This window comes from Orycteropus afer, unplaced genomic scaffold (genome assembly GCF_000298275.1).
Source record: "Orycteropus afer afer isolate SDZICR_OR568_19922 unplaced genomic scaffold, OryAfe1.0 scaffold00041, whole genome shotgun sequence".
Taxonomy (NCBI): domain Eukaryota; kingdom Metazoa; phylum Chordata; class Mammalia; order Tubulidentata; family Orycteropodidae; genus Orycteropus; species Orycteropus afer.
In genome coordinates, this window is record NW_006921628.1 from 7876439 (window position 1) to 7890531 (window position 14093).

The 14093-nt window shown below is 37.4% G+C and overlaps 1 protein-coding gene across 1 annotated transcript in view; it reads left to right on the plus strand.

The window, feature by feature from the left end:
• LOC103193959 (sarcolemma associated protein) overlaps nt 1–14093 on the plus strand; it is a 281321-nt gene that overhangs the window by 250393 nt on the left and 16835 nt on the right. The window contains exons 17-19 of the mRNA XM_042780467.1: nt 8801–8923; nt 10134–10208; nt 13029–13349. Coding sequence (XP_042636401.1) covers nt 8801–8923; nt 10134–10208; nt 13029–13349 — 519 coding nt within the window. The remainder of the gene's footprint in view (nt 1–8800; nt 8924–10133; nt 10209–13028; nt 13350–14093) is intronic.

The window sequence follows — 14093 nt, forward strand, 5'->3', positions numbered from 1 at the left end:
GTAACTCTTTGTTAATTAAAAAGATTGTGAGTTTTTTTGTTTTCGTTTTTTAGAATTTCTTACTTTATCTTTTGGAGAAAAAGCATTTGTTGATGATAAATCTTTTCCGGTTAATACAGGTAGCCCCTGACTTATGACATTAAGTCATAAGTAGCATTAACAGTAGCATTCTATTCTGAAAACTCTATCTCAAGTCATTTTTGATGTTAAGTTGAATACTTCTCTTTCTCTCTCTCTTTTTTTTTTTTTTTTTTTTTGTTATTACTACATTTTATTATCAGTATCTTTAGAAACCTGGTGGTATTTTGAACAGTAAATCATAAAATTGAACATCTGCGAGTGAATATCTGAGAATGATAACATCAGCAAATTACACACTTCAACATATTTTTAACAATAAGATATACAAAAAACTAGACAGATGTAAGCACAGTTCATAGTACTGCCTGTGATATATTTGCAGTGAAACCTGTGAGAGCCAGAACTCAATGGGATTGCCTTAGTTTTCTGAGTCTTGCATGTTTTCTACCTTTAACAGGGTGCTTACCACTTTTCTTTTGTTCCCTATTAAGATAACCTACCTCATAAATATCCAGTGAGTTTTCCTTCTCTGATATGTTTCTGCCTTACAGAGGTTTTGCCTTTCACAGGTTTTACTGTTTTTGTTTGTTACTTTGCCAGGTTTCAGAAAAAAAAAAAAAATTGTCCCCAAATCCGTGAATACCACAGGAAGGTTAAACAATATCCATAAAAGTGCCGATGATATAGGCTAAGGAGGCAGCCTTAAGGAAGAGGGGATGAAATGGAAAGTTGTGGGAAAGAAAGAGATTGTAGTATATAAGGTGCTTGTGGAAATGGGGTGGGTGTGAGAATACTCCTAGTAATTGCAGTGTGCTGTCTGGAGACATTGGATCAGTTTCCCTAGCTTTGCTTTAAATTAAAGTGTCAATACAAAACCTTCCTCACACTTCTGTATGATTTTCAACTTTTCTTAGTAAAGTGTGTAGTATCTTTATCAACAGCTACTGAAAGATTTTGGAGCTTGATTTGAACAACAGACTGTTAATTCAGTCAATGGTTAGATGTTAAGAAAAATCACCCAGATAGAAAATGGCATATTTTTAAAGCATCTCCAAAAAAAGTCACCATCACCTTAATTGATAGCAATGTTTGACTTTTTAATCCATTGTTTTTCTTTTATAAGAGTCATATAAATTCTTAAAAGTAATATACACTCTAGTACTTATTAGAAGCATTTGGTTTTCACTTGGTTATGCATGTTATGCATTGTAATTTGTATAATTAAGTTCAGTAGGCTGACAGAATTTTTCTCATAAAGGAAGAGTATAAATTATTAGACCACAGTGTTAACCTTCAGAGCTGTAGAAAGGAGCTGCATCTAGGTACATTTCCTCATTCAAACCCTTTGTCTGCTTCTTGAACCATTGTTTTAAAATACTATTTATTTTCTCTTTAATGAACAACTCATCTTATCTTTGATTTAGAATTATAATGTGCTATTCGTCTAAGGGGTTAGTAAATTAATCTAAAATAGATTAAACATTTACCATGGGGTGTAAATAAAATGATGATAGTAAGAGTATCTTTTTCCTGAAATAGTAATCATTTTCAGCCAATTATGCCACTTTTGAAAGCGCAATAAAGAGGTTATTCACATAACAAGTTTCTATATACTGGAAACCATTTCCCTAAGGAGAAGTTTAAAAAAAGGTGGGGTGGGGGGAGAAATTCAGTCCAGATGGTATCTAATCTAAGTTTTCTCTATTTAGAGAACTATGTTAGATATTCCATTAGTTTCAAAGTCTTGTAAGCCTGTCCTTGGGATTTGTGGTTGGCAGACAGTGTTTCTATATAGGTATATTTGTATATTCTGTAAGAATTACGAGGTGTATAGTAGAGCTGACAAGGGACAAGGTTGTAGTCACTTCTTGGCCACAGCCAGCTACCCACAGGGAGTGAATAGGTGGACTTGTAGGTTCGGGTCCATAGTTGCAGGGGACATCAAGCTCAGTTGGCATAACATAGTACACAAAAACATTATTCAACATCCTACTTTGGTGAGTAGTGACTGGGATCTTAAACACTTCCAAGCGGCCATCTACATGCAGCAATGGGTCTCTCCTCGTCCAGAGCAAACAAGAATGAAGAAAACCAAAAACACGTGGAAACAATTAGTCCAAGGGACTGGTACACCATCCATTCTTCAGCCTACATGACTATAAGACCTGAAGAAGTAGATGGTGCCTGGCTCCCCCTGTGAACCACTCAGAGGTGGATCTTTATAAAAGGTCCTGGATAGAGTGGGAGAACAATGTGGAACAAAACTCAAAAATCATTTTAAAAAAATGGGGGGCGGGGCACAGGTTTGCTGGTCTGATAGAGGCTGGTAGAACCCCTGAGACTATAGCCCCTAGCTGCCCTTTAGGTCTGGAATTGAACCCACTCCTGTGGCTTCCAGCCAAACAAAAGACAGGTGTATGAGGTGAACGTTTACATTAGGTAGATGCACTCCTTGGAGAGATCAATCATGGGAGACTAGAGGGCTGTGTATGCACAAGGAGACAGCTTGGGGGAAGGAGTGCATGGGAGGGAAGGACAAAGGGAAGAGGTAACTATGGAGAGTAAGTGGGAGGGGAGCTGTTGCATTGTGGGAATTGGAAGTCAGTGTCATGAGACAAAAGTATATGTGAGCTACTGTATGGAAAGTGAATTTGCTCTATAAAACTTTCACCCAAATAACAATAACAATTTAAAAAAAAAAAAAGACCGTCCTTGGGATTTGAGAAGTTTCTTAATAAAGTTGGTGATCAGAGCGGTGCAGAAAATAAAAAGCCAGTTCAGGTGACTGTTGTCCTCACGAGTCAAAAGAAGGAAAGAAAATGTCCAAGTTTTTTGTTTGTTTTGGTGGATCAGGAAGAAGGCAAATTGAACTTCATGAAAGATTGTTTGAGATGACCCTGAAAGTGTCACCATATATGGCATATTCATGACAGAAACCTGAGCCTATAACTGACCAAGAATCTAGATCCAACTGTTAGCTTACAGAACATAAAAAGAACAAAGACATATTCTGAATGATGTAGTGGGGACACAACCAGCAAAATCCAAAATGTGGAAAATAATATAAGACAGATGACCCAGTTTCTTCAACAAGAAACTATAAGAGGAAAACAAAGAGAGGATGAGAGTCCCTATATACAAAAAGAGATGGGTCAACTGAAATGCAATATGTGAACCTTGTTTGGATCTTTATTCAAGCAATCCAAAAGTAAAAGAAATTTGAGACAGTGTCTCAATAGTATTTGCAGCTTTCATTTGTTTATGTATGTATTTTTAGTTCTTATCTTTTAGACATTGTGTGTATGTATATTTACTTGAAGAGAAGATTGAAATTCCCTCTCAGAAAAAGAAAATATTAAAAATCACAAGCTAGATACATGAGTTGGGTTTGGGGATTGATAAGTATAATTGAAATTTGTTTACTACTTGAGTGCTTTGTAAGTTGGAGTGATTGTTATGGCAGAATTCAGTAGCTACAGAATGACATGATCAGACCTATATTTTATTTGGATAAATTCTGGTGGCACAATGGTTAAAGCATTCTTCTACTAACCAAAAGTTGGCAGTTCAAACTCACCAACCTCTCTGCAGGAGAAAGATGAGGCAGTCTGCTTCCACAGAAATATACAGCCTTTGAAACCCTGTAGAGCAGTTCTACTCTATCCTATAAGGTCACTATGAGTCAGAATCTACTTGATGGCAGTGGGTTTTGGGTTGAGTAAACTGAGGTGGGTAAAGGCTGGAAGTAAGGAAATCAGTTTGGAGGCTTAGGTAATCCTTGAGAGTCTAAACTAGGATGATTGCTAGTTTGATTTAAAGGAAAGAACAAAATCCAGTTTAGGGTCCTGTTATTCCTGTCTTTATCCTCTCTCCCTTGGTAATCTCATCTAGAATCCATAGGCCTGGAAAAACAAAAGTGGAAGAGAAATGGAAGCCAAATATAATTCAAGCACTTGATGTTGAGTGACTGAAAGGATGGTGATTATTAACATAAATATTTATTTCTGGAAGAGGAAGAGTCCTGGTGGGGAAAGTGAGGGTTTTAGTTTGGCACATCCTGATCAGTAAGGGTGACCTTTAAGTTCTGGTTTGTGTGGAACCATGTATGCCTGTTGTCCCGACATAATTATTGAAACTGCTACTTTCAGACTCAAAGGTGTCCCAGTCATCTGTTAATTCTAGGAACTAGAGATGTAGCTGGCAGTGCAGGTCAGAAAGTAGGACTTAAAAATCATTTTCAGTGACTTCTGGTAAGATGGAGGACTAGGCAGACAAATGACACAGACCCTCTTCAACAAAGAATAGGGAAACCGATTGACAGAGATACAGAAGATAATCTTGGAGCCCTGAGCTTTGAAAGGAGCTATACAGAAATAGATTAGGCACCAACTAATGGAAAAACCTGAACGAAAATAGTGAGTACAGAGATGGTCGGAGCTGCGGACTGTCAACTACTCTGACAGGACCAACAGCCTGAATATTTCCAAGTGGTGTTGGGATCTGAGAATTGACCTAGAGATCAGCCCTGGTCACCAAGGTCTGCAGGTATGACTGCACTGGTGGCCTATAACTAGAAAGGGAAACAGCAATGAGGGAGACAGCCTGAGTTGTGGACTTTGCATTGTTGGGAGGGCGCAGCCAATTTGATTGTTTACACGTGGCATCCATTTTGGATTTCAAAATGATAGCATTCTCATGTAGATTCCAGGGACCTAAGAATAGGCTCTATTTGCCAAGGTCAGCAGGGACATATAGGAGGCTGCCAACAGGAAAGGAGACAGGTAGTGAGTGTATAAGTGCTGTAAACTAGTGAATAGAGGTACACAGCACAGTACCCTGCTTACATGGATAACATACAAACAAAACAAAATGAAAATCCTGCCCAAGTCACTCCAACATACAGTCACCAATTAAATATAAACACAAAAAATGTCACAATGCCTCAGAGACAACAGAGCATCACAGTCCACTCAGAGAAGCAAGATAAAGCAAGAGAAACAAGGGACTGAGATACATTCCCAAAACACATCCCTAAGGAAGATGCAGCATTGGAACTCCTTGATAAGGAATTCAAAAGAATTATATTTAGGTATCTTGAATGAATTGACAGGCAGATCAAGGAAAACACTGACAAAATTGAGGAAAACCCTGCAACAATTTTGAAAGACAATACAAAAACAAAATGATAAAATAAATGAAATATTAGAAATGATACAAAGTCTACTTACAGAAATCCAGAAGATTAATACTAAATTTTCAGAAATAGATAACACATTGAAAGGGCAAAGGAGTAGAATTGAATCAATGGAAGACAGAATTAGTGAGATTGAAGGCATATACCTCAATACTTCTTTGAAAAAGGGATCAATCAGAAAAAAGATCAAAACAAAATGAAGAAAGCCTAAAGTTCATGTAGGATACCATCAAAAGGAATAACCTACATGTCATCGGAATTCCAGAACAGGAAGAGACAAAACCACAGAGAAAATTGTCAAAGATTTGTTGGAAGAGAATTTTCCTGGTATGATGAAAGATGAGAATATATCCATTCAGGAATTCCAGTGAACCCCAAACAGGATAGACCCCAAAAGAAAATCACCAAGACATATCATCAAACATACCAAAAGCAAAGACAAAGAAAGAATCCTGAAAGCAGCACAGGAAAAACAAAAAGTTACCTACAAGGGGCAACCAGTAAGACTAAGTTCACAATTCTCAGCAGAAACCCACAGGATCAACTACTCGGTCCCTCTGGGTAGCTGGCTGTGACCAAGTAATGACCATAACCTTTCCCCTTGTCAGCTCTACTATACACCTGGGAATTCTGATCATTCACATGAACTTATAGGCCCATTGTCTGCCAACCCTATATATGATCTTGGATACACTCTCCATTTAGACATACCTAATTGTTTAGCTTGTTCACCCATCTATCCGTCCCTATACCCATGTTTGCTTTCACTGACAACTCAGTATTGTATATGCAAAGGGGTTCATATTTGTTGTTTGTTCCTTTAGTTGTTTCTTATTTATGATTGTTTTATTTAAAAAAAAAAAATCCCTATCTACACATTTTATATGCATTATCTTTGGTTACCAGATATAATAATCAGATAGTTAAGTGCATTCTGTATGTCTCGTGTCCTTACACCACTCTGGAGAAGGGATATCATGCTTGGTAAAGTGGAAGGGTCAGCAAAAAAGGGGAAGACCCTCAACAAGGTGGATTGACACAGTGGCTGCAACAGTGGGCTCAAGTATAGCAAGGATCATGAGAAGGCACACGACCAGGCAGTGTCTTGTTCTGTTGTACATAGGGTGGCTATGAGTTGGAGTTGACGTGATGGCATCTAACAACAGCAATAACAACAGTGTTGTATTAGGCATATAATACGGAGCATAAATGAAACATTGTGTTTTATATCTGTTACTCAAAAGAAAACAAAGACAGAAATCCTCTTATTTCTGGAGAAAAATAAGAATTTGTTGTTAAAAAAAACATGCCAGTTAATTGCTATAATTAAGAAGGTCCCATGATTAGTGGGAAAGACAACTGATTATCTAGAAATGAGACTTCTAGTCCTGCTTCTGCCACTTTCCAGATATATAAACACGTATAAGCCATTTCAGACTCAATGGTAACTAACAACAATAATAAAATTATTAACACAGAGGAGTGCCTCTCAGTGTGGGGCAGTCTTACACACACACCCAGGAGACACTTGGCAATATCTGGAGACATTTTTGGTTGTTATGACTTGAGGTGGGTGGTGCTCCTGGCATCCTACTATGCACAGAACAGCTTCCACAACAAAGAATTAACCAGCCCAAAATGTTGATTGTGCTAAGGTTGAGAAATGTTAGCACAGAGCTAGGAAACTATCTATCCAGGGATTTTATGTAGATATTTTTTGCTATACACTTGAAAGTAAGATGAAAGCATTGTGGCATGTCCCTCCTAAATACTCCTAAAAATAAGGACATTGTCCTACATAATGGCAAATCTAGAGACAAGTTGAGGACCTTTCCAGATTCCCATGGGTGGTGTTGAAAGAGTTGTGAGCAGGGCTGTGAAACTCTGGTGGCACAGTGTCTAAGGCTTTTTTGACTGCTAACCAGAAGGTTGGCAGTCCACCAGCCACTCCTCGGAAGGTTGGGCAATCTACTTCCATAGTGATACCACCTTGGAAACCCAAGGAGGGGCCAGTATGAGTCGGATCCGACTCCACAGGGGTTCAAACCCCTGCTGAGAATTTACATATCTAGCAAGTTCCTGGGTGATGCTAATGGCTGCTGGTTAGGGACCAATTCTGAGAACCACCAGTAGAGGACTGGTCCTGGAAATGTATTATACATAAGAATCACTTGGGGAATCTTGTTAAAATGTAGATTCTGATTCAGTATCTCTGGTAGAATCATGAACATCACCTGGGAATCTGTTTGAACTGCAAATTCTCAGTAGAGTTTTGACCAGAACGAACAAGTTGGAAACCCTGGTTGTGAGAGTAGTTTTGCAATAGTTGTGACAGTGTCCCTGCCACCAGGAAATGTCCCACCCTGACCCACAGACCTTTTGAAAGAAGAATTGATAGGTTGACTAGAGAGGATGAAACCAGAATCAAATTTTTTGACTGGGAAAAATAGGATGTCGTCTAAAAGTATGAAAATACACGTATGTAACATCTAAGACCTATTGTAATTATATTGTGAAAACTTAGCTCTTTTTTGTTCAAGTTGTTATGGCTGAAGTACTCGGAAATCAAAGTAATAGTGTAGTAGAATGCACTAGAAGAATATATCCTACCTGATGATATATTTATTCCAGGCAGTGTTCAGTAGCAGAATGATTAGTACACTGAAGGATGAGCAGAGTGACTGGAAAGAAAGGGTGTTGGGGAAGGGGAATATCTGAGATGAAGTGCTGGGTCTAATTTATTTCAATTAAAAACATTGAGATTAACTTATTGAATAATTCAGCAAGTTACTTTTTTGTTCTCTGTTTGGTGTTGGGGAAGCAGTAATGACAAAATGAGCATAGTCCCTGCCCAGATGGCGTTTTCATTTTGTATCCAAAAACTGGGAAATTGTGCTAAAATGATCTTTTCTTGAAAAAAATATTTAATTTTATTTTCCCATATCTAGTAAAGTTATAAGTGAAATTTTTTTGACTTGTTATTGGGAAAATTTATAATCTATGAAGAATAGCATTTTGCCCCTCTCCCTGGATTTCAAGCTTTACACAGTCTCTGCATGAGTAAAATATATAATTCAGTATATACTAGTATGGGAGCTCTGGTGGCATAGTACTTAAGGCATTTGACTGCTAACCAGAAGGCTGGCGATTCAAACCCACCAGCCACTCTTTGGAAGGAAGATTGGGCTATCTACTTCCATAGTGATACCGCCTCGGAAACTCAAGGAGAGGTCGCTATGAGTCGGATCCGACTCGACAGCAGTGAGTTTGGTTTGGTTTTGGTATATACTAGTATGTATTTTATAGTACCATTATCATTAAACACTAATATGTCTTTAACTGTATTTGTGTTTTTTCTCTGGGGTAAAATGACTAAAATGCTTATGATAATTTGCTTCTAAATTTTATTTAACTCATTTGTGCTGTGTTATTTACCAATGTGTGTCTAAACATAGATTGCTAGTCTTTATAGAGATTTTAGTGTGGTACTAACTCTTGCTTTTAAAATAAACATGTTTTTGTCAGATGACTTGCAGGGTGCACAGTCAGAAATTGAGGCAAAACAAGAAATTCAGCATCTTCGCAAGGAGTTGATTGAAGCCCAGGAGCTAGCTAGAGCAAGTAAACAAAAATGCTTTGAACTTCAAGGTGAGATCAAGATTACTTTGATTCTTTAGGGGATGTGTCGAGGCAACATGATGTAACTGGATAGCCCCAAACTTGAAGTCCAAAGAAATAGTATATTTTTTCCAGGTCCACATTATGTGATCTTGGGAAATTCACTTAAACTCTCTGAACTTATGTTTGACATCAGTCAAGTGGGGAGATATACAGTTGCTCTACCTCCTTCACAGCATTGATGTGAAGAATAAGTAAGGCCTGTACCAATGAAAGATCTTAATAGTAATTACATATTAAGTAGTGAGCTAACAAAAGAAAAAATGTATATAAATTTTAGAGTTTTAGTTACATATAATGTTAGATACTCAGTGTGTGATAAGAGAAATTTATAGTCCCTGTGATATTATCATTTTCATCAGTAAATGTGAGGAACCAGACAAGGTTAACATGTATGGTCTTCTGATGTTCAGCCACTTTGTTTTCTTGGCGCTCATTTATCTATAGTGAGATATAGTAGCCAGCAAAGTCTGTGCTGATCCTTAGAGCACAAGTTTCTGTATCATTTACAGTTACTGCCTGGTTGTAGTTGATTAGTACCTTAAAAGAGTGTTAGAATAAAGAGAAGATGAATGGCCTGTGGAGTCTTTGTGTTCTCTAAGCATATCTTCCTGACTAGGAAGAGGATTTACCATCCTAGGAGGATCTAAGAATTTCCTGTTAGTGCTTCCTTCTGTTTCTGCTTCTTGAAAAAATTAGAATTAATACTCACTTAACTTGAGCCTTTTGGAGGCCAAGCTAATTTATAAATATTCAGCACACCAACATGCTTATAATACAACGCTTAAGTGTCAGTCATCAATTATTAGTCATCAGTGCTTAGTATGTGGTTGGCAGTAAACATGAGATTTTAAGTCTGTTTTTAAAATTTAAGTTCAAAATGCTTAAATTATCTTGACAACAACTATCAAGATTGCCTTTTACGTGAAGAACAGCATATATTCTTAGCGATAACAAGGTCTAGAAAACTCCACTGCTCAATTGAACATATTGATTATTTACTACTGTTTTGTGCTCCTAAAATCTTAAAACTGTCTAACTTCTAATGATAATACTCATTACCTAACCTTTGTTTCCTTTAAGAGTCTTATAGGAGAGAATTTCTTAGAAATTTCCAGCCATTCAGTTCCGAATATTGTAATTAATCACAAAATTAGATACATTTTGTTTTCACTTTTAGCTCTTTTGGAAGAAGAAAGAAGAGCCTATCGAAATCAAGTTGAAGAATCTACTAAACAAATACAGGTCCTTCAAGGTATGGAATGCTTCAAGTCTATTTGAGGTTGTTATTTTTTGTTTACTTACTTTTAATGACTCAAAAAGGAATGGAAAGTATCAATGCAAAGGATACCGATTTTTCTTGACTTTGATTCTTCCCTAGAACCTAAGACTATAAATAGCCTTGGGGAGGCTTTTTCTCTTTTTCAAAGAAGATGCAAGGAAAGAATTCCTAGTACTCCAATATTAGACACTTGGAATGGGAAGGACTGGGGTAAAGATTTGAATGTGGTAAGGTGGTCACTTTCCTGGTGACATAAGGAGTTACTACAGAGAATGTCTTTGAGTAGGAAATCTGTTTGAGCTACTCTGTGCATCAGTACTTTTAGCTTGTTGATGACATTATTCCATTGTTCATAAGATACTTGGGTTACAATGAAAACTGTATACCACGTGGATTGTTATAATGATCTCTGAACTGCCTTAATTGGTAATGGCTGTTCTTCATAGCCACTGTTTTACTGTCCCTTATCTGGGCTGTCACAGGATCATTACAGAAATGACCAGAAAGACCTCAGTTTCCTAGCAAGTGTTTTCTTCCAGCCAGAGTTCCTGAGGCTGCTGTCATGAGATGCCCAGGAGAGGTCTTTCTTTCTATTGTAATATTCTTAAAGCAAATTTAATTTGCCTTCATTGTCAAAGAAGGAGCCAATGTTAATTGAAATTTTAGTTTGCGAAGTGAAATGAGAAGAAATTAAGTAGACAAGTAATCACATTCAGAAAAGATGGGGAGTCGTTGTATGAGACCTATGATATTTGTCCTAAAATACCCCAGAGAGAAACTAGTCTTGGTTCTTCTTTTTTTATTTTTGAGTATAACATTTGAGTTACTTAAAATTTTAGATTTTCTTACAGTCAAATTAGAATTTTGGAGGTATATTATATGTGTTTTTAAGTTAGAAACTCTTTAAACCCTTATTATAGTTTAAGGCTACTGTCCATTCATTTACATAAATCTGATTTGAATGTTTATTTCCATCTTGTACTATGTATGGGCAATTTTCCCTGCCACAGGGTCTGGCCTTTTGTTGTGAAGCTGTCTTGCTAGGCATCATTGAGTGCCCCCTAGTGCCAGCATGTGTTTTAATTCTTTTAGTTACTCTCCTTTGAAACTTTTTCTACCTATAACTTTCTTATATTATGATAGCCAAGACTGGTCCAAGTAAAATTTACACAAATTGTTTCCATCTCACTTAAATTTGAGTCATAAGGGATACAATCAGATTCTTACAAAGTACACTTCTTTAGCTAGACAGTATTCATTGACTGGATAGTTCCTTCATTAATTCTGAATGGTTCACTCTGCCAGGTATTAGAGATAGAGCAGTGAATAAAACAAAGGCCCTGCACACATGATATTTACAGTCTAGTGGAGAAGATAAATAATAGGGAAATAAATATATAATGTAATAAATATCTAATAAGGGCTTTGAAGGAAAATAAAGCAGAGTAAATAAAGGGCTAAAGAATGTCAGAATGCTATTTTAGATACATTATCAGAGAACGCCTCTTAAAGGAATTGACATTTGAACGGAAAAATGAATCAACTACATAAAATATTTTGCTAATGCTTACCATTTGACTCAGCAATTCTGTGTGTAGGAACTCACCCTAAGAAAATAATCACCACCACCAGTTACCATTGAGTCAGTTCTAATTCATGGTGACCCCTTGGATGTCAGAGTAGAACTGCAGTCTTTAGGGTGTTCACAGTGGTGATTTTTCAGATACAGATCACCAGGCCTTTCTTCTTAAGTGCCTCTGAGTAGTCTCAAACTTTCCAGATAGCAGCCAAGCATATTAACTGTTTGCACCATCTAGGACTCCAAGAATCTGATAGCATAACAATTTTTTTGTTACAGGAAGATGTTCATCACCAACAGAGTAGAGTACACTGTATACATAAATTTTGATCCTTCTCTACTTAATTTTTATATGTGTAAAATACATAAGAAAAACATCTAGAGAAATAAATGCCAAAAATGTTAGATATAGGTTTCTCTTTTGTATTCCTTATGACTCAAGTGAGATGGAAACAATTTGTGTAAGTCACTTGGGTTTTGGTTTTTACTTTTTATATCTGTATTTTGATATTTTCTGCATTAAATATGATTCCTTATACAATTTAATTTTTAAAAAAAAAGCAGCTTTCTTTGAAAATATTACATTGAGTGAAATAGATCAGACATCAGACATAGAAGGGAAAATATTGTATGATCTCACTTACATGAAATATCTAGAATAGGCAAATACATAATGACCAGTGTTTCTTAATGGTTACTGGGACATATTGGAGGGGTAACTGGGAGTTCCTGCTTAAGGGGTTCCTGAGTTTCTATTAAGCCAAACTCACTACCATCAAGTCAGTTCCAACTCACAGCAACCCCCACTGGGTGTCCAAGTCTGTAAATCTTTATGGAAGCAGACTGCCTCATATTTCTTCCATAGACCAGCACCTGGTGGCTTCAAACTACTAACCTTTTGGTTGGCAGCCAAGTGCCTTAACCATTACACCACCAGAGCTCTCTGAGTTTCTATTAAGGGTGATGAAAAAATTTGGAAACACAGAGTAGTGATGAGTTTGCACAGCATTGTGAACACAATTAATGTCACTGAATTGTACCCATAAAAATGAATGAAAGGCAAAGGTTACATGGATTTTAGCACAATAAACGGGGGGGGGGCTCTGACAGCCTGTGCTATGCTATTGCAGGATTGTAGCTGCAATCCTATATGAACTGTTCTTTTATTCCTAATTTATGGTCTAAGACAATGATGGATAAATATGCCTTTTTAGCCCAACTGCAGAGGTTACACATCAATATTGAGAATCTCCGGGAGGAGAAGGACAAAGAAATCACAAGCACTCGTGATGAATTGCTTAGTGCCCAAGATGAAATTTTGCTTCTTCATCAAGCAGCAGAAAAAGCTGCCTCTGAGCGGGACACTGACATTGCTTCTTTACAAGATGAGCTTAAGAAGGTGCGAGCTGAGCTTGAGCGGTGGCGGAAAGCAGCATCTGAATATGAGAAAGAAATTATGAGTCTGCAAAACAGTTTTCAGCTTAGATGTCAGCAGTGTGAGGACCAGCAGAGAGAGGAAGCAACAAGATTGCAAGGTAAGTAAATGTATTTACGTAAAGCTCTTTACTCTTGACAATGACAACTTTATAACTTGTACAAAATAACCATTCAGGCTGTTTTTCTTTTTGATGGTGTGATAGACTGGGTTCTCTAGAGAAACAAAAACCAGTAAAGCTTATATATATGTTTATATAGAGAGAAATTTATCTTAGGAGAATGTCTCACACACCTATAGAAGCTGGCAAGTCCAAAGTTCCTGAATCAAATGTCAAGCTGGAGGCTTTTCCTGGCTCTTGCAACCATAGGAGCTGAGGAGCTCAAGCCTGGCAGGCAGTATGCTGGCTGTTGACTCCAACAAATGACGAATCCAAGATCTCCAGGCCAAACGGTGGACTGTTCACTCACGGACAGTTGTAGGCAGCACAAAAGAATCCCGATCCACAGAAGAATGTCTCTCTTCCCAGAATGTCCTTGGATATACTGGAAACAGGCTACACCCCTAAGGAAACTCCCCTTCAACAGATTGACCACTCAGAACATAGTCATCTTATCCCATCATGGGAACAACCACACCACAACAGCTCAAACCACACAGAATTGTGATCCAGCCAAGTTGACACACAGCTCCAACTATCACAGTCCAACCCCTGTCAACTTGGCAGTTGTACACATCTTCTTAACCATATATAATCTCTAAATAAGGACAATTATAAAGTCATATTTGTGCCTAACATGATACGCTAACACACATACAACCAAAATGCATTAACCTTATTTAC